The sequence below is a fragment of the Euleptes europaea genome, chromosome 10, assembly GCF_029931775.1.
Source record: "Euleptes europaea isolate rEulEur1 chromosome 10, rEulEur1.hap1, whole genome shotgun sequence".
Classification (NCBI taxonomy): Eukaryota; Metazoa; Chordata; class Lepidosauria; order Squamata; family Sphaerodactylidae; genus Euleptes; species Euleptes europaea.
Window position 1 is genome coordinate 20482476 of NC_079321.1, and position 26796 is coordinate 20509271.

The window sequence follows — 26796 nt, forward strand, 5'->3', positions numbered from 1 at the left end:
ATTCTCCTCCTACATTAGTGGGCTTTTTGATGCTTTAAAAATTGGTAATAGTTTTACTGGTAATATACTAGTTCACAACAATATACTAGTTTACAGCTTTCATTTTTAAAAAAGTCTCTAGCCCTTTTGTTGCAGAATTATAAGAAGAAAGGTACAGGCTGCACAAATCCCCTTATAACTCTGCAACTAAAAGGGCTAGATACTTACTTTAAAAAAAAGAAAACTGAGACGCAGTACACCATTGCAATATTCTGCTATAACATTATAATGCTATAGCAATATTGCTATTACAGATTCCCCCCCCAACCTGAAAAAGCCCTCGAGAGGGTGGGGGGAAACAGCCATGGGGGTTGACGTGAGGTAATTGGTGCCAACTGAGCAGGACCTGCAAAAATGCACACCTTCCCATCCACACAGTGTTTAAAGACACTGTGATGGCCTTTCCAAAAAGATCACTTCAAGCCAGATTTGGGAAAGATCGCAACAAAGCAGGGGACATGGAAAGAGGACGAATACAGGATGACATCATGTGGATGGTTCCAGAACCAGAACTGCAGCCAGGAAGACAAGGATAAGCAAGAGAGAGACTCTACAGAAAAATTTGCTGTCATTAAAATACAGTCATAGTTGCATGTCCCCAAATATATCTAATTATTTGAGGTTTATCATGAAAGCAGAATTGCGAATTTGCTACCCAAAACAACATATTTCTTCTTTTAGGAACGTAATCCAAAAATGCATTCTGAGGCAAAACATGGAGACTCCACCCTCTTAAAATGCACATGAAGGATCTACTTGTTTGAAGTTTCCTGATGTGGAATGGGTACAGGATCTTCCCAAAGCTGGATTATTAATTTCTTTTTTGGGCATTGCTTAAATGTAGTTCAAGTAATAGCTAGCCGGTCAGCAAAGTGAAGCTAACTCAACTAGGAAACAATTTAGGGGGGTATCTTGTCCCCTCTTGTTTCCTGAGAGTGTTCAGCGGCAGCAGCAGCTCCCTCTTCATGATGTAACATCAGTGATCCTGACAAATGGTGCTAGGACATGCTCCTGAAAGGCTCCATACTCTTTTTGAGTCTCTGAACAACAACCACATTTTTTAAATGAGCTTCCTCCAGCGTGAGAGATTCGTCCAGTAACTCTCGAAATGGAAGCGACGTGGTTAGAGTGAACGGACTTCTTCCGTGGGATCCTGGGTAATTTATTATGAAGTCCCTGATGTGGCTTATTCTGAGGGAGGGAAAAGAGGCAAAGACTATTCATTAATAAAAGAAGTCAGGAGTTTAAATACAAAATGGCATCAAATATACTGAAGTCTATGAGGCTGAACCAGTGAGCTCGTTCACTTTCCTTTTCCTTGTATAAGGCTTCAAAAATCTGCCTAATTGACCTTTTTGTCTCTCCCATGAGTTGTTTCATTTAAGCGGAGATTTGGGGTTTGTTCCAGGGTTTGGCAGTTGTGGTTTTTAGACAGCTTTGCCTCATTTGATCTTAGCTTTCGTTCACAGATCTGGTCTCTGCTCCGCAAACAAGCAAGTGAAGCATTCGTGTTTAAAGGCTCTTCAGGCCATAAAGTCCAATCCAGTGAGTTCAACAGGGATTAAATACATCTGCTTCTTCTGCACAGAGGTAATTTCTCCACTTTGGCTTCCAAACTGGAGTGCTTTTATTTTGGAGCAGCCACACAACCTCATATACACCCCCTGGTTCAAAGCAAATGGGCACACACATGCCTTCTAGCCTATTTCCCTCTGTTGTCATCCTGCAGCTACTAAAGGATGAGAACAGAGGTGTTAAACTGAACTAAAGCAGCCTGAATAGCCCAGACTAGCTTGAAATCATCAGAGTTTAGAAGCTAAGCAGGGTCAGCCATTGTTAGTACTTGGATGGGAGACCACCGAGGAAGACCTGGGTTGCTACGCAGAGGAAATAGGCTAGACAAATATAGCAGAGGCAAATCCCCTCTGCTCATCTCTTGCTTTGAAAACCCAATGAGGGGTCGCCATGAGTTGGTTGCGATTTGGCAGTACTTAATTATTATTATATTAAACTGAACAAAACATTAGAACCAGCGTAATCATTAATAAGGCACAGTATGAGTCCTGAAAGTATGTAAGGCCAAGTTCTCACTTAATGCAACTTCTAGAGAACACAGAGTAAGGCACAGCCTGAGAGAAACCAGCTGAGACAGCTGATGAAAGATCTGTGTGCCTTGAGTGGAAAGTAAGAGGCCACCCCCGGCCAGGGAGTCCATGTCATCACTTCCTGAAGGGACCAGCAGCCTGAGAAAAACCAGATGGTTGTAGGTAGTCCCTTCAGAAGGCACTTTACCCAGGGCTATTGACAGAGTTGTACCCTGAGGAGAAGGCGATATCCAGGCTGGGGAATTTGTCTCACCAACCCCCGAAGAGAGAGCCATTAATATGAACCCATTTCTACGCTTTATTGTTTTTGTCTTTTCAAGTGTTCAAATTGTTACCCATTTTGAGTGTTTCCACAGAAAGGCATTGTACAAACACATAAAATCAATAAAAGACCAGCGGCGGGAAATAATAATTGATAATGTCAATTAGATCCCAAATATTTAACACTATACAACTGCATTGGGACTAAATTGACAGAAATTCAAAGATCCTGACCTCGCAGAACAAACACTGCAAAACAAACACACAAAAATCACAAAATTAAACATATCTCGCTTTTCTGAAATTGTCAACTTTGGAGTTTAGGCAAGTGGCACTAAGAGAAAGATTCCTGTTAAAGTAATTGTTTCTAGCAGTTAAAGTAACTGTTTCTAACCGTTAGAGCGGTTTCTCAGTGGAACAGGCTTCCTCGGGAGATGGTAAGCTCTCCTTCCCTGGAAGTTTTTAAGCAGAGGCTAAATGGCCATCTGTCAGCAATGCTGATTCTATGACCTTAGGCAGATCATGAGAGGGAGGGCATCTTGGCCATCTTCTGGGCATGGATGGAGTAGGGGTCACTGGGGGTGTGTGGGGGAGGTAGTTGTGAATTTCCTGCATTGTGCAGGTGGTTGGACTAGATGACCCTGATGATCCCTTCCGTCTCTATGATTCTAATATTGATTCTGGATTCATAGATGAAATCCAGATTGTTATCCAGTGTTTCTTCTTATGAAGCACGATATTCATGCTGAAAGAAATCTGAAACTGAAGACTCAAGATGTTAACAGCACCAAGTTTTTTTTTTTTGTATACTGCAAAATTATGAATTATGCTATTGGCATTTCTTTTTTCAGATTTCACACTTTTAAAATATTTATTTCAGCTGTAACAGAGGATGAAAATAATGAAAAACTGATGGGGGTGCTTAAGATATCTTGGACCGGAGTCCGATACCCATATTACAAGTACGTATTTCTGAAAGAATTCATGAATAGGATCTGTACTTACCTATGCGTAACATTAAATTTTTGTACTATCCTTGTTCCATCTGCTAACCAGATCTGGACACTAGTGATGGGTTCCGAAGTATTTAGAACTACTGTAGGTCTTTTTTCAGTTTCTTCGACACCTTGCTTTACTTTAGAAATTATTCTTGGTGTGGCACTGAAAGTTTTTTTTAAAAGAGACACACAGAGAAGATAAAACGTCCTCAAAACACATGGGTCCAGCCAATCAGCCCTCTTTCCCTCCCCGCCTCTCTCCCCCGCTCGTTTTCTGACAAATCCAAAATGCTTCAAAGGTTGTGGCTCTAAATCCTATTATGAGAAATCAATTACAGAATAGCTTTTGCACAGTTGCTTATGGATATTCGTTATAAAAGACTGATCTCAGCAGCAGGTAACAAGGAGGCCATCTAAGGTTTGGGATGCTTAAGGGGGGGAAATACAAAGTTGGGTTGAAAAAAATCCCAATCTTAATATACAAAGCCATTGATTTTCTTTAAAAAGTTAAGGCAAGTAAAGCAAAGAATCTGAAGGATTTGTAGGAAGAAGAGTTTAAAGGGATCACTGGTTTTGAGGCTTTTCCCGTATAGTTGCAGTGCCAGAATTTATTATTTCAAATTTTGGGCACACGAGGATCATTTGAACTGGGTCTCCACATGATAAGTTTCATTAACAAGAGCATGTACCCCCAGATTCCATTTATAATCTTCACATTTATGGTTTGACCCCCGTGGTAGCACAAGGGTTGACACTGGTGTAAAAGAAACACGCATAAGGAGGATCAGAAGCAGAGACTAGTGCTACATGATCCAATGGCATTTTTTAAAATGACCACATGAAGCTCCTTTATACTGATTCAAACCATGGGTCCATCACGGTCAGCACTGTCTACCCTGACTGGCTGCAACTCTTCAGGGTTTCAGGCAAAGGTCTTTCACATCACTTACTACCTAAACCTTTTAACTGGAGATGCCGGGGATTGAACCAAGGACCTTCTGCATACCAAGCAAATAGTCTACAACTGAACAATGGTCTTTTTCTACATTCCTGGGAGTACCACAAGTGTGTAATGTGTCTGTGGGCGGCCCTATTTAGTTGCTGGATAAGCCTCATGCTCAACTCTTATATTAAGGAATTATTCTATTTTGCGTAGGAAAAACGGCTTGCCGCATCACAGGCTACAGCAAGTAGCCTCCCTAAAGTTTGAAAACCAGATGGGAGATCTTGCATATTCTTTTGAGAACTTAAATAAAAAAGGTAAGACTTTAATAGCCCTGGGCCAATGTGATCCCAAATTTAAAAGGGCTTCCAGCTTGTAGCTTTCTAGCATCACAATTTTTTCTTCCCCACTCTCTATCTTCAATTAATTACTCCAAATATTTGCAAAATAATACACATTGAAGAGGAAAAAACACACAGTTCATAAAGAATTCTACTTTGTAGAACACAGTAGCAACACAATAATACTAAGTACTGTATATAAATGAAAATCCCACTGAAGGGGGTTTGGATTTTAGCACACTGAGCCCAAGCATCCCACAGAAGTCACATACGTCACTTTGAAATTATTTATATTTCCTTTACCTGATGAGTCACCCTGATTGTATGCATTTATCTATATCATGCATAGCCCACCTTTCTCACTGAGGAGGGCACCTTGGCCATCTTCTGGGCATGGAATATGGGTCACTGGGGGTGTGGGGGGGAGGTAGTTTGGAATTTCCTGCATTATGCAGGGGGTTGGACTAGATGACCCTGGTGGTTCCTTCCAACTCTATAATTCTTTGACTCGAGGCAGCTTACAAAATTAAAAAACAGCAACCTCTGATGCAATAAAAAACAGTATAATACATGCAGAGAGGGCACAATTCCTCCTCCCTCTCAATAACACACCTATGTTACATTCACATTCTAACGGGAGTGTATCTCATTACCCTTGGATATGTTTCAAGAACTCCCCCACCACCAAAGATCAGGTAGGCCATCAACTAACTAGTTAAAAGGACTGACGTTCAAGCAACCTAATTAGTGCTTACCATGTTGGGTTGCAAAGGAATGTGTACAAGGATGATAACAACTGATGAACTTTCTTTGATGAACAACGGATGTTAGGGCGGTTTAAATTTATTGTTTTATGTGATTTTTTAAAATGTGATTTTATAATTCTATTGTATTTTGATAATTTATGTGAGTCACTCTGAGCCTGGCCTGCCGGGGTAGAGCGGGTTATAAGAATGAAAATAAATAAATATGAAGGAACTGTTCTGTTGCTGGGGGTGGTATTGCTGTACTAGATCTTGTGCTTATTGTCCTTCTGACATTACTACTGTATCGGTGAATTGCTGCTCAACACCAGATACCGACTATCTTGGCTGGCGCAGCAGTAGTCCAGGGCTGAACTTTAATGAATAAGTCTCTTCTTCCCTAGTTACAATCAGAATCTGGATAGGCAAGATAAAGCTACAAATTCTGATTTCAAATACCTTTATTGGCATAGTACAATCTGCAGTGTATAAAAGGATAAAAGTTAAAGTAAAATAAAATTAATCTAAATCATTCCTTAATGTTGTGATTCTTTCGACTAGATTCCCATTGGTTGACTGCTATCGTCAGAAATTTTGCCACGTTTTTGGTTATCTCAGGATCCTTATCAGCTAATAGTTTGTAAAGTATTTTCATATTATTTGAGGAGAAGTTCAAAACTATAGGTTTTATGAGGTTTCCTCTTGGGGAATCATAAAGATGGCAGTACAAAAGAATATGAGACAGGGAGTCAGGACATCCTGCGCCACATCTGAAGACTCTTTCAACGTAAGGTATTTTCAGGAATCTGCCACGGAGGATTGCTGAAGGCAGTGAATCAGTCCTAGCTTGCATAAAGACTTTCCTGAGCTTAGGATTGTCAAGACGGTCCAGGTAGTTTAAATGGAAATTAGGTGGAAGTCCAAAATATTGAGGTGAGCAAATTGGCGGTGTTAAAGGAAATTTGCGCTGGAACTCGTGATCAGCTAGTCTTTGGCTGTTATGGAACTAGGTATTCCCAGCGATGTATCGAGTTTGGAAATGTTATAAAAAAATCACTTTAAAAGGGTTTTTGGATGCCACAGCTAAAAAATGGTTGGAAGATGTCTTTACAGCTAAAGGGGCCAAACAGCTAAAGGGGCCAAACAAAGTGCGAACAGTATTTTTTATAACTGTTTCAAACTCTTAATACATTGGTGGGAATACATAGAAAGTGCGAACAGTATTTTTATAACATTTTCAAACTCTTAATACAGCGCTGGGAATACCTAGTGCGGTAACAGCCTTTGTTTTATTAGAATTAGGATAAAGCTACAAAGCCAACTCAAGAATGCAGAGAGAGAAAACAACCATCCTCCCCCCCAACCCCTCCTAGTGAGGCACTGGAATGCTCACCTTCCTAACCTGTATCCTTGTCCAGTGAAAGCGTGAAATACTGGCTTCCTCAATGTATACACTTCATCCTTCTTATCATCCACTTTCACATCTACCTCTTCTTTATCAAATACCTTCTGCAACTCAAGAGGCAGCTCTCTTTGAAAACAAAAATCAGGGGGGAAAACGTTACCGTGCAAATCGAAACAAGATGGCTGCTTCAGATTTTGAGACAAAATCAGTTAAAGGATGTGCCATTCCCTTATCATAATTAAAGCTAGAGTTTATTCCTTATTAAGCAAAGGCAGAATCACCGAAATAAACCCTCCTCAGGATCTGGGTATCTACTGCAAATACACCTTAGGTCAAAGGTAGGCAATCCCAGCACACATTGAGATGAGCCGCCGAGACACCGCTCACTCCCAAGGTGTCTATCCAGGGACAATATTCCTGTCTCTCTGACTCACATTTGTTTGCCAGCACATCAATATATTCACAGATAGATATTGCAGATTTTTGGTACTTAGGCCAAAAAGGCTGTCTACCCGTGCCTTAGGCGAAGGATCAGGAATCCGTATTATCTCTATTAGCATTTTGAAAACACGTAATTACAGTGTTCAGGTTACATTCAGTATTGCATTTGTCTCCTCAAATAAAGTTTCTACATATATAACTGATGATATTCAATGTAATTCACTGGGCAGAGAGCCTTCACCTCAAACCTTTACTTATTGTTCAACATCTGTACTAATGGAAAGGATAATCCTAAAATATTATAGGGGTTGTACATTAAATTTTACAGCGGTATAGGTGATTTCCAGGGAAACAGACCTAAAAACATGTTGAATGAGATGGAAATATTGTGTGCCCAGAATCTTCTGGATATTTAGGAAGATGCAAAGTATTAATTTTACCGACCTTAGTTATGACAACGATGGATTTTCACTCCTTGCAATCCTACTTTATGAAACTGTGTTTGTTACAAATGTTTTACCAATGACACTGACCAAGAGTGACTGGGTCCTACGCAAGCCTACGGCAGTCATGTCAATTTTCCTGTACATTAAAGAGGCTTGCAGGTATCTGTGTACTGCCTCATCCCTGCTGAAAACTTCCATTAATGACAAAAAAAATGCTGGCTTCTGCTCAGATAGATCTACACTGGATCACTGTGTTATTCTTGCCCATTTGGCAGAGAAATGCGGTGGTTCAGGTGGGAAGAAATTGTTCTCAGCCTGTTTTTGACCTGAAGGGGACTTTTGATTCTATCCCCAGGAACCTCCTGTGGGATAAACTGAATAGGGCCTCTGTGGATAAGAGATTACTTTTTCTTATTTGTAAATTATACTCTTCAACTAGTTGCCAAGCATGTTATGGTTTGCCGGGTGAATTAACCAGTGAGATCCCCATAAACCAGGGGGTTAAACAGTGGTGTATTTTGGCTCCCCATCTCCTTAATTTATTCATGAATTGTCGGGCGCCTGTTCTGAGGCTGGTCGACGGCCACTTCCAAAAACTTGGTCCCTGTCACATCCCACTACTTCTTCATGCTGATGATGCTGTGGTTTTATCCTTAACACAACTGGGTCTCAAGCGCTTATTCTCTGCATTTGTGGCCTATTACAATGCTAGCTTATCATCTATTAATTTGGAAAATGCAGGTAAAATCCATGTACAGTGTACACTTGGTTTTTCTCTAATCATGCACTGAGTAAGTCTCATGTTACATTCAATTCATATCGCTGAACATGCGATTTAAACCCCACATTAATCCAGGTTTATTTGTAAGGTGAAGGTGCATTGACTCTTTTTTTACAAACAGGTGTACACACATACATGCAGACTGCACGTGCAATCATTGTAATGCGTAAACAGGGCTATTGTCAGCAAATTTTGCAATGCCCTCGGTTAATTACCGTACTCTTTTGTTCCAGAAACCCTTTGAGCTCCAACCATTAGCTTAACAATGTTCTTCCTGGCTCTCTACACTGTAGGTACATCTAGCCAAAGCAACTAATTTAGAGAAAGGAAATTTGTCAGGACTATTCTAAAGGACTGCTCAGAACAGAGAATGCGGTAACACTGCATCAACGGGTTGCCAAATGTTCTGTTCTACAGCATTAATAGGCAGTATGGGTAGCAGATGCAATAAAACCTAAAAACCCTGCTGCCTCTATTTGCTATTGTACCTTATGTTTATTGTGTTTTAATTTTCCTCTTACTGCTATCTACCTAGAAAAGCCTGTTGCTAAGCAGAAAGTAGGCACGTATTTTAAATACATGAACAAATCACACAGTGTTGTATGTTAGCACAGCCACTGTGATATTAATTCACAGTACTAATACATTTATGTCCAAAAAAAAAGCCTAGAAAAAAAGAGGAGGAAAAAAACTCTGATAGAAGAACATAAGAACAGCCATGCTGGATCAGACCAAGGTCCATCAAGTCCAGCAGTCTGTTCACACAGCAGCCAACCAGGTGGCTCTAGGAAGCCCCCAAACAAGACAACTGCAGCAGCATTATCCTGCCTGTGTTCCACAGCACCTGATAGGCATGCGTATCTGATCCTGGAGATAGGTATGCACCATGACTAGTATCCATTTTGACTAGTAGCCATGAATACCCCTCTCCTCTATGAACATGTCCACTCCCCTCTTCAAGCCTTCCAAGTTGGCAGCCATCACCATATCCTGTGGCAGGGAGTTCCAGTTTAACTATGCGTTTTGTGAAGAAATATTTCCTTTTATCTGTTTTGAATCTCTCACCCTTCAGCTTCAGAGGAAGAAAAAAAGTGCACAACACCAGAGGTTACAAGATGTTTATATAACAAATTGTAGCTACTAACAGAAGCCGGCATATTGTCACTGATGTGGTTTTGTGTAATATGATCAACACATCTGTTTTTGCTCATTATAAGTGTACCGCAATACATGTCTCACAATTGGTTTGAACCTTTGTTACAATTATTTTGTACGTTCTTGTAGTAGCTACAATTTGTTATATAAGCATCTTGCAACCTGAGGTGCTGTGCTTTTTTTCTTCTTCAAGAAAAGCCAAGTTAATATAAGGCATAGAGGACAATGGTAGCATACAGGAGCATTTGTGCAATTTGGTTCGGTACACAAAAAGTACTTGCCCTTTTTTAATAGATTCTAAGAACCGCTGGTTTGCAGCATCTGTATAGCTTCGGAGTTCACCGTCGTTCACAGTGAATCCATTTTTCCATAACTTAATAGTTGTATCGGCCTGTAAAACAAGATCACAAATGAGTGAGAACAAGAAACAGATTCACACAACTTAAGCAAAGGACGAGTGTGATAATGCTGAAGCATCCACCAACCAGACAGGCTTTGTGGCAACTGGACAAAGTCCACCATTGGTAGGCGCTTTCAACAAGGAATGGGTATGGCAACATTCCTCTAGCATCAGGGTTAAAAAAAATACCTAGAAGTATCTAAACCTGCAAATTTAAGATGACTAATGACAACGATGTTGGAATTTATCCTTCTATTTCGTTGAGCAAAGCTAGAAGCCTCCCTCTAAAGCGGCCCTTCCTTTAAGTGGGAGAAACTTCCTCCAGCCTAAGACAGCATGCATGCTATTAAGTGGATGTTTCAACTACCAGTTTATCCTTCTCTGTCCCACAGTTGCAGTCTCCTCTAAGGTGCAGGAAGCATCATTACCCATTGCTAAACTGGCAGTACAACTTTGCAACACCCATTAGATTGCTGTTTCCCTTCCACACCTTTGACATTTTTGTTACCCAAGCCCTTCTGAGCTTTGTTTATTCTTGGGCAACCTACATGAATTTTGCCACATTTACTGCCTTGAGTCTTGCTTAATGCAGTGTTTATGTGCAAAAAAGCCACATGGGCACCAGCTTCCTCAGCCAAACACACACACACACACACACGCATGCATATATAGACACACACACACACATATATATATATGAGAGAGAATTCATCTTACGCATGCAGTAGAGGAGTCTGCAGAAACTGAGCTGTCACCAGAGAGAGAAGGAGGAATTGGGTTTTATATGCCAACATCGACTGCTTGATGGTATGCCAATAAAGGTATTGAAATTTGAATATTTCTCTACCACTTAAGGAAGAATCAAACCAGTTTACAATCTCCTTCCCTTCCCCACAACAGACACCCTGTGAGGTAGCTGGGGCTGAGAGAGCTGTGACTAGCCCAAGGTCACACAGCTGGCTTCATGTGTAGGAGTGGGGAAACTAAGCCGGTTCACCAGATTAGCATCCGCAGCTCATGTGTAGGAGTGGGGAATCAAATCCAGTTCTTCAGATTAGAGTCCACTGCTCCAAACCACCGCTCTTAACCACTACACTACACAAACGCAGCCTAAGGAAGACAGAAGGCCTGCTTGTTTCCCTCAGCATGTTGAGAGCAGATGAGTTGGTTCATGAGGAAATTGACTTGCTAAGAGGAAAAATGGGTCATGGAAGGGAAGATCTAGGTCTGGGCTTAACACACTGCTTGATTATTTATCCTCCCCTCCTCTGTGCAATTCCCCCCACCTTGTCATTCCTCTGAAGAGTAAGCTGAGACCATCATCTTTATTACATGGTCCACAAACTTTCCAGTAAGAGTAAACCCCTCCAACGACTACAAGCAGAAATGGCAATTATTTTTTGACAGATATTTAGATGCTTATTTCATTATGTCTATGCAATGAGGGATTCAGGGTTTAGCTGCAACAGATAGGACTATTGTGCTTTTTGATATAGTATTCATAACAAAGAGTTAATTTTTATACAATGGAAGCTCAAAATTAGCTACACATTGTTATCACAGTTATACTAGCTTTTCAGCAAAATTAGATAAATCTGAGATTAGAAATGAGGTACTAAAGGTTTCTGAATTACAAATCACTTCTGTAGAGATTTACTCTGGGGTGAGGATATATGGTTGGGTTATGTTAGGCACAGATACTAGATTAAATGTACAATTACCCCTGTCTTTTTCCCCTTTTCTTTTTCCTTTCTGTACCTCCTGTAAAAATTAATTATTTTTTTAAGAGTAAACTGCTTCAAACCACCACTCTTAACCACTACACCATGCTGGCTCCCTGGAATATGTGCAATATTAGAGGAATAAAGGCCACTAGTAAGTTGTACCTTCTTCCTCCCAGGAAAAACACTGTGCCAAGGGGGACACTATCCCCTTGGGGAGGGGGCATGGCTCAATGTTCAGAGGATCTGCTTTGTCATGCAGAAGGTCCCGGGCTCAATCCCTGGTATCTCGGGTTAAAAGGATCAGGTAGCAGGTGATGTGAAAGACCTCAGCCTGAGACCTCAGGCAGCCTCTGCCAGATGATACTGACTTCGGTGGTCTGATGCAGTATAAGGCAGCTTCATGTGTTCAAACATGTTCATCCTGGCCTCAGCTATCAGTCAGAGAAAAAGCAGAAACAAAGAAGTTGTTCCCACCTTTTCAATCAGAAATTACCTGCTGCAGTTGGCAGTCGCCCTGAAACTGGAAAGGGCACTCTGGGCCCTGTCATCAGCCGGAGGAATAATTCTTGCTTCGATTATTCAGCCTGGCCCATTTAATGTAGAAATTCTTTCAAACTGGATCTCCCTCTCCCACCTTTGTCCTCCTCTCTCCTTCCCTCGAGCATCATGTCTTTTTAGACTGAGGGCAAGGCCTTTATTAACAAGCTTTGGGAGGCAACAGTTGGGAAAAGCAGGAGCATACATCTACCAACAACAACAAAAAGAGGGGGTGGGTGTCTCTGAAAGTAATAATTAGAAAAGTGAGATCAGCATGCATTAAGAGGTAGACTAGAAATAAGTTGTATTCAATGTTTTTGCTATCATGCCAATAAATAAGGTTATGGATGGATGGAAATAAGTTATGAGGAACAGGCTCAGCTTCTCTTTTTCCTTGTTAAACTGGAGGCAACTTGAGAGCTACCTCTATGACAAATGACTACACTTTTATGGCAGTTTAATCATCTCGAGTTCTCCCAAAGTATACAGCGAATTGTAGACTTGGAAAGGCATTGTTGAGAATTAAATCACCTGTCACTCTGTCCTTGGAACCACAATTCTCAGGCTTTCCTTGGGAAAAGACTCCAATATCACGTCAGCCTTTCGTTGGAGGTTCAGACATATTTGCATTCCCTATGCTGCACTTCTATAGTTAACTGTAATCTGGGTTAAAACTTGCAAAAGATCTACAGTGCATATGAACCAACCACCCTAGCAAAGCTTACTGGATAGGGGCCTACAAATCTAAAAAACTTTCATTCCAGATAAGTACACTGAGAAGGACATTTCACTGCCTCATAGGCCTCCTTTGGGTTACCTGGCTAGATTGTAAGGAGGCACCAGGAACATAAACCACATCATAAAGTGAAAGAGCAGAAATTCTAACTGCTCTCACTCTTAAGCTATTTAAAATAAATGAGAAAGGCCCCACTTCAAATATCCAGATAAGCATTTCATTTAAATCCTTCACGCTGTTAATGTTTAAGTTACATGGATTTGCCAGACATGGGAAGATCACTTTACTCTCAGTCTATTTATATAGCAACAGCATTTAAAATAATGCATTTCCCATCAACAGCAAAAGGAACATGTAGGCAGTGAATCTACATCCCACTGATTCTTCTTCAAACACTCATACTTTGGTCTCCAAAAGCAGAAAACTATATGCACACACACAAGCTAATCATTAATGGGGGTTAACATTCCTCCTTTTACTGCCTTGGGTTTTAATAATACTGTTGCCTTCACCACCAAGGAGATTGTGTGTGTGTTACGTGCCATCAGGCTGCTTCCGACTCATGGCGACCCTATGAATCAATGTTGTTCAAAACGTCCTATCCTTAACAGCCTTGCTCAGATCTTGCAAACTGAGGGTTGTAGCTTCCTTTATAGAGTCAATCCATCTCTTGTTGGGTCTTCCACTTTCCTACTGCCTTCACCTTTTCCTAGCATGATTGTCTTTTCCAGTGACTCTTGTCTTCTCATAATGTGACCAAAGTACGACAGCCTCAGTTTAGTCAGTTTAGCTTCTAGGGTCAGTTCAGGCTTGATTTGATATATAACCCATTGATTTGCTCTTTCTGGCAGTCCACGGTATCTGTAACACTCTCGTCCAACACCACATTGCAAAAGGCTTCCTTGACCACAGGTGCCTCTCTCTCTTTTTAAAGTGGGTGTCCCATGTGTATATGTGCCGGGTTCTTATATGGGGGGAACTCAGACAGACGAGCAGGGCTCAAAAGGATGAAGAAAAACCGTGCTTTAAAAAACAACAAGAGGCTGTTCCCCCATAGTGGCGGAGAAAGAAGGCACCACTGTTTATGCATGCCGCTCTTATGCTGTGCATAACTATGGGCAGCAGAGAGGCATACATTGGACTGCCCTTGAGGCTGGAGTGGGGGGAGCCAAGCAGCCTGCTTCCATTCAGCCAGAGGTTGGTAAGCCAGTGAGGAGGAGAAGAAGAGGAGTTGGTTTTTATATGCTGACTTTCTCTACCACTTAAGGAAGAATCAAAACGACTTACAATCACCTTTCCTTCCCCTCCCCACAACAGACACCCTGTGAGGTAGGTGGGGCTGAGAGAGTGTGACTAGCGCAAGGTCACCCAGCTGGCTTCATATATAGGAGTGGGGAAACAAATCCAGTTCACCAGATTAGACTCCACCGCTCATGTGGAAGAGTGGGGAATCAAACCTGGTTCTCCAGATCAGACTCCACCGCTCTTAACCACTACACCATGCTGGCTCTCCATTATCAAGTGCTTGGTTGTCCATTCTTTCACCTCCTAGTTCCTTTAACCTGTGACGAGATAGATCCCCTTGGCAGTTCAAGGGACTACTAGATAAACCAAATGCTCAGATCGCAGATGTAGTCTGTAGGTACTGCATCGTGGTCAATGGAATAAGCTCTCAGGTGTACATCTAGGTATACATGCCACTGAATAGTGCATATGGACTGCATCTTACAAACTGGGCCATTAACTGATCTAGGCCCACGGTTCCAGATTCTACAAGACATCTTATAGAATACAGCCTTTGTGCATGGAGTTCCTTAACTAGATTGGGGGATGGAGAGTAAAAAAAGGGAAAATTTTCCTTCTCTGTGCCTTGCCCATCTTCTGCCTTCTCCATGAAATTTTACACAACCCCTCACTTCACAAATGGGATTAGTGAGATAATTTTAGGAGAGAAATAATATGTGTGTGTTAAGTGCCGTCAAGTCGCTTCTGACTCATGGCGACCCTATGAATGAAAGTCCTCCAAAATGTCCTATCTTTGACAGCCTTGCTCAGATCTTGCAAATTGAAGGCTGTGGCTTCCTTTATTGAGTCAATCCATCTCTTGTTGGGTCTTCCTCTTTTCCTGCTGCCCTCTACTTTTCCTAACATGACGGTCTTTTCCAGTGACTCTTGTCGTCTCATGACGTGACCAAAATACGACAGCCTCAGTTTAGTCATTTTAGCTTCTAGGGTCAGTTCAGGCTTGATTTGATCTATAACCCACTGATTTGTTTTTTTGGCAGTCCACGGAATCCGTAACACTCTCCTCCAACACCACATTTCAAAGGAATCTATTTTCTTCCTATCAGCTTTCTTCACTGTCCAGCTTTCACACCCATACATAGTAATAGGGAATATGATGGCATGAATTAATCTAGTCTTGGTGGCCAGAGTCACATCCTTACACTTCAAAATATTTTCTAGCTCCTTCATGGCTGCCCTTCCCAGTCTCAATCTCCTTCTAATTTCTTGGCTGCAGTCTCCCTTTTGGTTGATGGTGGAGCCAAGGAATAGAAAGTCTTGAACAATTTCAATTTCCTCATTGTCAACCTTAAAGTTGTGTAATTCTCCTGTAGTCATTACTTTTGTTTTCTTGATGTTCAGCTGTAGTCCTGCTTTGGCACTTTCTCTTTTAACTTTCAGCAATAGTTGTTTCAAATCTTCACTATTTTCTGCCAATAATGTAGTGTCATCAGCATATCTCAAATTATTAATGTTCCTCCCTCCAATTTTCACTCCACCTTCATCTAAATCTAATCCAGCTTTCCTAATTATATGTTCTGCATATAGATTGAAGAGATAGGGAGATAAAATACATCCTTGTCTGACACCTTTGCCAATTGGAAACCATTCCGTTTCTCCATATTCTGTTCTAACTGAGGCCTCTTGTCCAGAGTACAGGTTGCGCATCAAAACGATCAGATGTTGTGGCACACCCATTTCCTTTAAAACCAGCCATAGCTTTTCATGATCCACACAGTCAAAAGCTTTGCTGTAATCTATGAAACACAAGCTGATTTTCTTCTGAAATTCTCTCGTACGCTCCAGTAACCAGCGTATATTTGCAATATGATCTCTAGTGCCTCTTCCTTTTCTGAAACCAGCTTGAACATCAGGCATTAGAGAAATAATGGGATGATTTTATTATATGAACATGGCTATTGTGAAGATTTGTAATGGGGTAATATCTGGACACACCACCATTCTTTTCCAATTTGAGATCTTTTTCATTAGGCAGGCTGAAGTGGATTTACTTCTCCTACTGGGATGAGAGCCATGTGGGCCATGTGGTTTGAATCAATCCTCATAGATTGGAGAGGGGGCATGGCTCAGTGGTACAGCGTTGGCTTGACATACAAAGGTCACAAAAGTGCAATCCTTGGCATCTCCACTTAAAAGGATCAGGAAGTAGGTGAGGTGAAAGAACGTCACCTGAGACTCTGGAGAGCTGTTGCCAGCTAAGAGCAGACAATACTAACCATGATAGACCAATGGAATGACGCAGTATTAAGGCAGATTTGTATGTTCAATTTATACACTGGAATGACAGGAAAAACCACATACATCTTGACTGCAGAGATCATAAAGCATGAAAAAGGATACTGGATCCCCAGAGCAAAAGCAAGGGGGACATGACCTTATTTGGATGCTTGCCTGCAAACGTCACAAGACTTGCAGATCTGTAACCGCATGGTGGAGAGCCAGCATGGCGTAGTGGTTAAGAACGGTGGTTTGGAGTGGTGGAGTCTGATCTGGAGAACCGGGTTTGATTCCCCACTCCTACACATGAACGGCGGAGGCTAATCTGGTGAACTGGATTTGTTTCCCCACTCCTACACACGAAGCCGGCTGGGTGACCTTGGGCAAGTCACACTCTCTCAGCCCCACCTACCTCACAGGGTGTCTGTTGTGGGGAGGCTAAGGGAAGGTGATTGTAAGCCGGTTTGAGTCTCCCTTAAGTGGCAGAGAAAATCGGCATATAAAAACCAACTCTTCTTCTAATCTGCTTTTAGCCCAATACAGATGGCCCTGGTTGATATTCTGACAAATTACCTGCAATGTTTATCTGATGCATCAGCATCCTCTGCTTTTGCCAGAAAAAAAAGCATGAGTACATCATACAAAATTAAACCCACTTACTTGATTTTTAACTTTTGTCTCATGAGTGCATCTAGTGCCAACTTTCTGAGCTTCTTCAAAAAGGTTATTGACAAAAATATCACAACCTTTTTGATCTGTGCCGTTAAGAATCTGGTCGTCGGTTCTTGGCTTGCAAAGCCTGCAAAATAACAACAAAACCCACTCTAAAGATGCTTGTGAAACTCACTGTTTGAACAGAGCTATGTGACTAATGGCTAGTCAGCCACATTAAATCCGAACCAGCCGTTATTACGAACAGCTGCCAAACATGCCAGAAAACTGTTTGTGTCCCTTGTTCTTAACACTGCTTACTAAGCGATCATAGATCAAGTAAACCATGAAAGAGGATTTCAGTCCCTAAATAACACTAACAGCCCAAGCCTGATAGGCACTTGAAAGCAACTTCAATCCATTTCAACGGAATTGGCTCCCAACCCATGAGAAGGTTTGGAAAAGCCACAGAGCAGTTTACTCTTACTGGAAAGTTTGTGGACAGTGTAATAGAGATGATGGTCTCAGCTTAGTCTTTAGAGGAATGAGCTAAGAGCCGGGAGGAATTGCATAGAGCAGGGGAGGATAAATAATCAGGTAGTGTTAAGCCTGGACCTAGATCTCTCCTTCCATGACCCTTTTTTCCTCTTAGCAAGTCAATTTCCTCATTAACCAACTCATCTGCTCTTAACATGCTGAGGGAAACAAGCAGGCCTTCTGTCTTCCTTAGGCTGCTTTGAGATGCGTTTGTGTGGTGTAGTGGTTAAGAGCGGTGGTTTGGAGCGGTGGACTCTAATCTGGAGAACCGGGTTTGATTCCCCACTCCTACACATGAAGCCAGCTGGGTGACCTTCACAGCTCTCTCAGCCCCAGCTACCTCACAGGGTGTCTCTTGTGGGGAGGAAAAGGGAAGGAGATTGTAAGCCCGTCTGATTCTTCCTTAAGTGGTAGAGAAAGTCAGCATATAAAAACCCCCAACAACGACTCTTCTTCTTTTACAAATTAATATTTTTGGTATACCTAGGGAACCCTCTGAATATCCAGAAATCCCAACATGGGCTGTGGCCAGCCCCCATTTAGTATTTTTATGACAGGTACTCACTATGAATCTTGCTATTAAGAGGAAATGTAACCTCTACAGAATCATGAAGGTGGGCTCAAGTAGAGATAAAGAGATTTGGGAAATGTCCCTCTCCAGGATTCTATATGTTCTTACAGGCAAGCCAGTCCCTCCAATTTCCTTTAAAAAACCAGCAACACAAAATTTTAACATTTTGTGCCTCCTGGAGCTAGCTCATGCCTCATCAGGCTGGTTTCTGAGCACTGCTCTGCTGGTTAAATTTAGAAAATTATTTGCTTCTGGAGTATCTGAGGAAATCCCTCAAGTATGTTTTTTAAAAATCCACATTGTCTGTGGATGGCCAGGTTAAGATTTTACCAGGATGATGGGAAACATATATAGCTTTGTCCTACAATCTATCCTTAGGTGGAGATCATGGCCAGTGGATGAGGCTCATTATACATGCATCCTTTGACTCCAATCCCCCACCCCACATTTCTTTAAGTTGCTCAGGAGGGCTATCTCCTTCATGTTGTTAGGCTTGGAGAAAATCCTCTATTCTCATCACCATCAAAATCGTTGTTTACACCATTAAGAACTGCTACTTCTCTGTTTAAATTACATAAAGGGGGGGGTTCATACATCACAGCACTTATTACCTGTCCCCAAATTTCTACCATTCATGTGATTAAAGAGGCAATCCTACTTGCTATTTAAACAGCTGTTTTGAAGGTATGAATGAGGAAAACAGGGGCTTCATCAGGTCTTAATGAATACTTCTTAGCAAACATTTAAGCAGCTTCCCCATCCCTCTTAAAGGAAATTAATGGGGTGGGGAAGAAAAATCAATTCCAGGGATGTGCACATGATCTTCTCCTCCATTTCCTCCTCCACCTTTCCACTCAGCTGTTTAAATGCATGCAACAAGCCATTTGCTTCACTATCCAAGAAACATCGCAAGGGGAAGGACGGGGAAGAAAAGGTATTTTCACTCCCCTGTGATTTCAAGCAGGGCCCTATTAAGTTCTTTACTCAGCATCATAAAGATTAATACTTGCCGACTGTAATAATGTTAAATAAAGAACTTAATACTGTGACAATCTACCCTGTTGGAGAAGGTCTTGGTTTATGCATAAAGACAAGCAACACAAAGTCTTTTAATTTTTCAAAGCAGGAGAAATTAAAGTGCTCCATGAAACATTTACTTAAGCAAGCCTACTCAATCCACAGCCTGCCTGGCCCCCTGAAACTTCTGCTGCATCCCAGAATAGGGTCAGATAAGTTTCCTGAACGAGGTGGGGGATGGGTTTCAGAATACCACTTCTCTTAACAGGATGGCAGCAAACCACACCTCTCAGCCCAAAGAATGGCTGGTGTGGAGAAATGCATTTTCCTTTGGCGATCTGAACCATGCGAAACCTGTTGTAGGGAGGGGAAGGGTGATTGTAAGCCGGTTTGATTCTTCCTTAAGTGGTAGAGAAAGACTGCATATAAAAACCAACTCTTCTTCTTTTGAAAAGTTTGTCTCTCATGGCTAAGAACAGGCAGGAGGGAGGAAGTCAACAGGATTGCTTTCTAGCCTCACCTCAGCCATCCTTTTAGAAATGCTAATAGGTCTAGTGAGAGACAATGGGATGATCCAGCTCTCCCTATGGACAGGTGATAACTAGCAGGGATTAGAGACCTGGAGGAATTAAGTGCTAGAAAGACTTCAGGAAGATTCTCCTGGAGACTTCAGGAAAAGTTTCTTCGACCTGGCCTGAGCTGGTCAGTGGAAGAGAAAGAGAGATGATAAAACTCCTGGGAGCAAGGATGAGGGCTTGCTCTTTTGGTGCTGATTCCACTGAAGCAGACAGAACTCTTAATTGAAATCTGTAGGTGTCAGCCATTGCCATGTGCTGGCCTGCCCTCCTGAAAAAGGCTTCAAGGTAATGGAAACCCTGTAGAACAGGAATGTCAAACATACAGCCTACGGGCCGGATCCGGCCCCTTGAAAGCTCTTATCTGATCCACGAGCTAGCCGCCTCCCCCCACTCTCGATCTGGGCTGGTGAGGCATGGCCCGGCCCGACCAAGTGACAATTATGTCATATCCGGCCCTCATAACAAATGAGATCGACACCCCTGCTGTAGAACATCTAACTTTCTAAGCTAAGGAGCCTGCCTTATATTTAACATCTGATGGGGAGTGTATAGAGGGAGGGACAGAGGAATTGCGTTTCCCCCTTTTCTTTTGAATCCCTCGCTCAGTCTGGTGCCATGCTGAGAGTATGGTTGCAAGCATTTTCTTTTCAAGAAATACTTTATAACTTTTGATACTTGTAGAGGTTCTCTGTACCACGTAGACCTCCACTGTCTTGGACACGCTATTTTAAAAGAAGTGCCAAGAGGAAGGGGAGGGGCCGTCAGTTTGCAAGCAGCTGCTTCCCAGAAGTACACAAGGCAGTAAGCTGTCGCTGTGATAACCAGACGCTGGATAGCAGGAGTCACAGAGGCAAGGCCTAGGAAGGTGGGAGTCCTGGCCCTCCCAGTGGGCGATTCCTACGAAGGCCAGGTGGTGGCAGTGGTTGAACAGAAAGAGAGAAAAGCCCCTCCAGGTGATGGGAAAACCTTGGTGGGCATGGTGGAAAAAGGCCTGCAGGTCAGAGTAGGACTGTTCCTCCATAACTGGTATTCTAACTCTCTCCCCCAACTGCTACCTGGGCCATAATTAGGGTTGCCAACCTCCAGGTACTTAGCAAACAAAAACAGCACAATATGCAAAAAATACAAGTGGTATTAATTTATCATATCCACTGTTGTATAAATAAACAATTGATTCTGTATGTAACACTTGGTGTAATGATATACAGAAATGCAAACTTGCCAATTACAAAAATTAATACATTTTTGATTATTTAGAAAATACACTGTGCATAATAGCATTTTCTAAATAATCAAAAATGTATTAATTTTTGTAATTGGCAAGTTTGCATTTCTGTATATCATTACACCAAGTGTTACATACAGAATCAACTGTTTATTTATACAACAGTGGATATGATAAATTAATACCACTTGTATTTTTCGCATATGGTGCTGTTTTTGTTTGCTAAGTTGTTGTCAGCATGCTAACTTTAGCTTGCTAAACCTCCAGGTACTAGCTAGAGATCTGCTATTACAACTGATCTCCAGCCGACAGAGATCAGTTTGCCTGGAGAAAATGTTCGCTTTGGCAATTGGACTCCATGGCACTGAGGTCCATCACCTCCCCAAACCCCACCATCCTCAGGCTCTGCCCCAAAAGCCTTCCACCGATGGTGAACAGGGACCTGGCAACCCTAGCCATAATGGAGCCAGGCTCCATCTTGGGGTGGCCCACTTATTTATTCACTTATATATTTATATCACACTTTTCTCACCAATGGGGACCCAAAATCGATTACATCAGTCTCCTCTCCTCCATTTTATCCTCACAACAACCCAATGAAGTATGTTAGGCTGACAGAGAGTAACTGGTCCAAGGTCATCCAGGGTTGCCTGGCAACCAGTGGGAGACTGGGGAGTGGGTGGAGATATGGGGGACAGCTGTTGGTAACACTTCCAAGAAAACTCCCAAAGTGACGTCAAGCTCCGCTAGGAATCACCAGAAACCATAGAGGTTTTGGTGATTCCTAAAGAAGATTAACACCGGGGGAACCTAGAAGTGACTTCATATCACAGGCCAGGCAGCATTTTCTATTTTATTTTTCTCCCACCACCACTCAGAGTGGTGGCAGGAAACCAGAGCTGGGGAGGGGGGGGGGTCCCCCACCAGCAACAATAATTTCCATGGCAGAGCAGGGATTTGATCTTGGTTCTCCCAGATCCTAGCCCAACACTCTTAAGCCCTACACCACACTGGTTCTCACACTACCCCACATGTAGCTCCAGTCAAGGTCTGTTATGGTCCATCATGTAACTGAATTGGGGACTCCTGGCCTATTTACTCAAAAGAAGAGGTCAGTATAATAACATTTAAAGTGTTACCCTAGCTTACTTAAAGCTAAAATCATTTCATAACATAAAGTTTCCAATAAGTAAAAATGGGAGCAGGAATTTTATATTTGCATAAAGTTTCCAATAGGTAAAAATGGGAGCAGAAATTTTACATTTGCATATAAACATATATGCAATCACAGAAACACCTGCTGCCCGTTAAGGCCACAAATATAGGAATTTAACATCCTCTTCTGTTTCTCACATGGAGCAGCTTTGAAGAAAAATTGTTTTTGCAGAACAAATGTTTTCAACAGTGAATGACTTTCGGCTTTAATAGTAAGTGTATCTCAGAACTATCTAATAAAAGAGAAGGTTTAATGATCAGGTACAATATTAGTCAAAACACTTGGTATAGCCTGCAGCTGGGTCGTTTAAGAATGGAGGAGCCATGAAACAGGAAATGTACTAGCCTGGGGAAAAAACAATTTTGACGCTATTCTTGAACAAAGATTTTTTTAAAATGATGCATCTAGCAATTAATGACGAAGAATGTGTTTTAGCAAGGACTGTTTGTGCCCAACATTACCACCAGCTTTAGGGCACAACTGTAATTGCCCTGTCATTCTAATGCCAATGTTTCTAGGTAACATACTGCCCTAGGGTTGCCAACCTCCAGCTAGGGACTGGAGTTCTCCTGGAGTTGCAACTGATCTCCAGGTTACAGAGATCAGTTCCCCTGGAGGAAATGGCAGCTTCAGAGGGTGGACTATATGGCATAACATCCTTGTTGAGCTCCTCCCCTTCCCAGTTACTGCCCCCCCCCCCAATCTCCAGGGATTTTCCAAGCCAGAGCTGGAAACCCCCAGCAGGCCAGTTGGGTGGGCAGAACCTCTAGCCCTTTCCCTAGATCTGCCCACAAATCTCCAAACATAGACCGAAACATCAGCTCCCATCCAGGTAGCCTCCCTCGCCCTCCTCCAGCTTCTGTCACTCACACAAACAACATTTGCTCCCCCCTCTCAATGGACCTAAGAGGGCCCTTTTCACTTTCCTCTCCCACCCTTCCTATGATCACTACTGACCAACCAACTCCCACTTAGGACACAACTCTGCCCCCCCCCACCATCAGCTTAACAAAGCTCCATTTCTGTGATCACTATTATCCATCCAGTCAACCCATCTCAGTGATTCCTGTACCATCTAGCCATGATTGAGCAAACATTCCCCAGTGATGAATGGAATGCCTGCTCTTGTCTTAAGACACAGATGGAAAAGGAAATGGGAGGGGGGTGAGGCAGACTGAGAGCCCTGGTAGGACTGATCAGCTGACCTTCTGATAAACTCGCCAGTCAACGTTTATCAGAAATTAAGGGACGTTAATAATCACAAGCTCTGATATATGGAATATAAAGAGCAGTCAACTGTTACTGTGAAACAATGAGATGAATTGATTATTTTTTTAATGACTGTTTGGTAAGGTTTCCATAATTGTGAACAATTCTCTGAACCGTTCTTCTCTTTGGATTTTACTCTGGAACACCAGAGTCAGCCTGAAGCTATAAAACATATTTTTAAAATAATCGGATCAAAAGCAAAAGCAAAGCAGAGTAACAGGAACTTTAAAAAAATGCAGTTTGTAAAGGTAATTGTGCCAAGCAGTCAGCATGCCAATTCTTCCTCTTTTAGAGATACCTGCATTTATTGCAAGGGGCTGCTTTGAGAAATGTTGCTATGCAGCAAGATCTTGGCTCACTGCTGCCACGGTAGGGGGCAAGCAGCCCTTACCTCTACCCTTGCTACCACAGGGCTCCATGATGCTTTTTTTAAAAAAAAGGGTAACCTTCATGAAATAACTGACTAGTTAACTGACTGGCGTTCAAATGCAAAATCCTCTAATTGAATGGAAAGATACCACAGCTGTGCCATGCTCTCAGTCCATCAGATCTGCCACTCTGACTTGGTGCACTGTTCCCCAGTGCTTTCAAGGAGTGTGTGCTGCACAGCATCACAAAGGTATTATATTGGGCAACTGCTAATGATTACAATTAGAAACTGCTGGTGAATTGTCCCTTGAAATGGGCATCAAGATTTTATCCAAGCCCCAAATGCAACAGAATGCATGCATACAGTAACAAAGCAAAATTACTGTTGCAGTGAGGTTTATTTTATTTACAGCATTTTGACATATATTTTACACATTAGGATTCCATAGAATACTAGGAAACCCATGCAAACAGAACACAAATGGCAAAAGCAATTCAACAGAAACATTTCCCGCTTACCATTCTTGTTTCACACTTTCAATTTTGTTCACTTCTTGCATTTTGCTCTATCTAATAATGAGAAGAAAAAAAAGATTATAACAACTGGATAGCATTTTCAGTAACAGGAAGTTAAGGCTACCAAATAAGACTTTCCTCATAGGGCTTGGTCTCCAAGCCCCTGATCATCCTCATCGTTCTCCTCTGCACCCGCTCCATTCTGTCCACATCCTTTTTGAAGTGAGGCCTCCAGAACTGCACACAGTACTCCAAGTACAGCCTGAGCAATACTGACCATAGCCAACATCATGTCCTCCCAGGTGCCCACTGTCAACCCTCCTGCTGGCCGGTGGTCACTGTACTAAAAAAAGGCTCACAAGGGGGGGAAAGCAATCTGAGAAGCCCTGGAATATGGCACGGGACTGCTAAACTTGACCAGCAAAAAACAAGAACAAGAAAAATAGAAGACTGAGAGCAGGGCTACTTTCAAAATTATCAGTAAAAGCAACGTGATATTTTTTTCCAACAGGAATCCATCGGCACAAAATGCTTGTGCAGAGCTAAATGGACAGGTTAAAGTAAACACACAATAACCAGAGAAATATAAATAAACTTGGCATTTATTTAGCATTTTAAAGAGTTCAAAGTGCTTCACATATTTTTATCGCCTTTACTGCAGATGGTGAGCAACACAGGAGATGATGGCTTAGCCATGAACTTCGTAGGCTTGCTTCAGGTAAAACCCAAAAAGCGAAGAACAAAATCTGTGGCCTTTTCCACATGGGCTTCCCCCTCACCCCCATTGGCTCTGGTCCTGTACTGCTGTGGTTTATATTCCCTGATTTCTGCATGCATTTTTGTGCCTTTAATTTTCACTTCAGTTTTTTGTCGCCCTCCCAGTTTTTTCCTGGGTCTTTGAGACCACTTTTATCCCAATGTTTTTGTGGAAGTTGATTTTGAGCAGGCTTTTTCCTAGCCTGTAAAATTATATTGGTTTTCTTTGTCCCACCCACCTTCAGCCTACTTTCCAATGACTGAACTATCATCATTATTAAACCACACCCTCTCCCCCCAAACAAGTGATTTAAATTTTTTAAAGGCCCTAAAATAGCAATATAACGCTGTAGTGTCGTAATGATAGGTTAAGCAGGTTCTTTGAATTCCCAGCTGTCTGTAAAAAAAGAAGGAAGTCTCTAATCCTTTCCCTTGCGGAGATATAAGGGGAAAGGCATATCTCTGCAAGGGAAGGAACTAGACACTTTAAAAAAAAAATAAAGCTGGGAATTGTAACACTACAGTGTTATATCAGTATTTGGGGGGCATTTTAAAAAAAATAAGGGGGTACTCTGACGCCACTGATGATGGAAGCACTCTCCCTTGAAAATCCTCATTATTTAAGCCACGTGCGGAAGAAAATAAACTGACTCCACAACTGTAAAAATGCACAAGGGGGGCGACATGCAGAAGAACTCTGGCCAAACCGATTCCAGTGCTTGTGAATCAACTGCCTAGAAAATCAGGAGTAACTCCAGAGTGCAGAAAAAGTCTGCGTAATACCTTTTATTAGGACTTACCCAATGACATAGAACAAATGTGTAATTGGGTGGGCCCTAATAAAAGGTACTAAACAGATAGTGTTCTTGGCTTTTGGGCTTTTATTTTTGGACCAACATGGCTGTAACCCACGTGCTTGAGGGAAGACAAGACCGGAACCTGAATCTGACTTACACTCTTTGTCACTAGAAGTCAAAATGTACACATGAAGTCTTTATTCTGCACACGCCAAATCTGCAGAACTTGTCTATCAACAGAACAAGACTGGATGCATGCAGGCATGCGCCAATGTACAGGTATTGTACAGTTGAACAATAAAACCTGCTTTGTTTATGTTGGATGTACATTAAAGCTTTTCTTGGTCCCACTCTTTGAGGAACAAAAGTCCTTAATGCTACAGGCTTTCTTTAAAGAAGCAAAAGAAAAATAGTCTCGATTTAAATCCATGTCTTCTATATCACTTTGTGGGTCTTCTCCCATACCCACATGCAGTAGTAGCCCACCCAGAGTGACCCTTGGATGCTCAGGTGCCTAAGCAGCATTCCAGGACCATGATATCAGAACTGTGACTCAAAACTATTTCCCCTCCTATAGCCACACCAGACTTCAGGGCAGAAGAAGCATCACACAAATATGCTCTTGCAGCAATGGCATTCTTTAGGGTGACAGACAGAAGCCCGTTGAGGTTTTAATAGAAACACTTAAATCAAATACAACTCACCACAACCACCTAA

At 42.0% G+C, this 26796-nt stretch overlaps 1 protein-coding gene across 1 annotated transcript; it reads right to left on the reverse strand.

Annotated features, from left to right (window-relative positions):
* Positions 1–955: 955 nt before the first annotated feature.
* Positions 956–24572, reverse strand: UBXN2A (UBX domain protein 2A). The gene is made up of 6 exons (XM_056856760.1): positions 24530–24572; positions 17238–17376; positions 9936–10049; positions 6824–6957; positions 3411–3566; positions 956–1230 (listed from the first exon to the last, which is right to left on the reverse strand). The coding sequence occupies exons 1-6, from the start codon at positions 24568–24570 to the stop codon at positions 1038–1040; spliced, it is 777 nt and encodes a 258-aa protein (XP_056712738.1). The 5' UTR covers positions 24571–24572; the 3' UTR covers positions 956–1037.
* Between the last annotated feature and the right edge of the window lie 2224 nt (positions 24573–26796).

Excerpts from the sequence above, each read along its gene's own strand:
- UBXN2A (XM_056856760.1), bottom strand. The coding sequence starts at position 24,570 with ATGCAAGAAGTGAACAAAATTGAAAGTGTGAAACAAGAATG. Across the intron at positions 6,958-9,935 it reads AATCTATTAAAAAAGGGCAA|CTGCCTCTTGAGTTGCAGAA; the intron begins GTACTTTTTGTG and ends TTTCAAAGAGAG. Across the intron at positions 1,231-3,410 it reads AAATTTAATGTTACGCATAG|AATAAGCCACATCAGGGACT; the intron begins GTAAGTACAGAT and ends TCCCTCCCTCAG.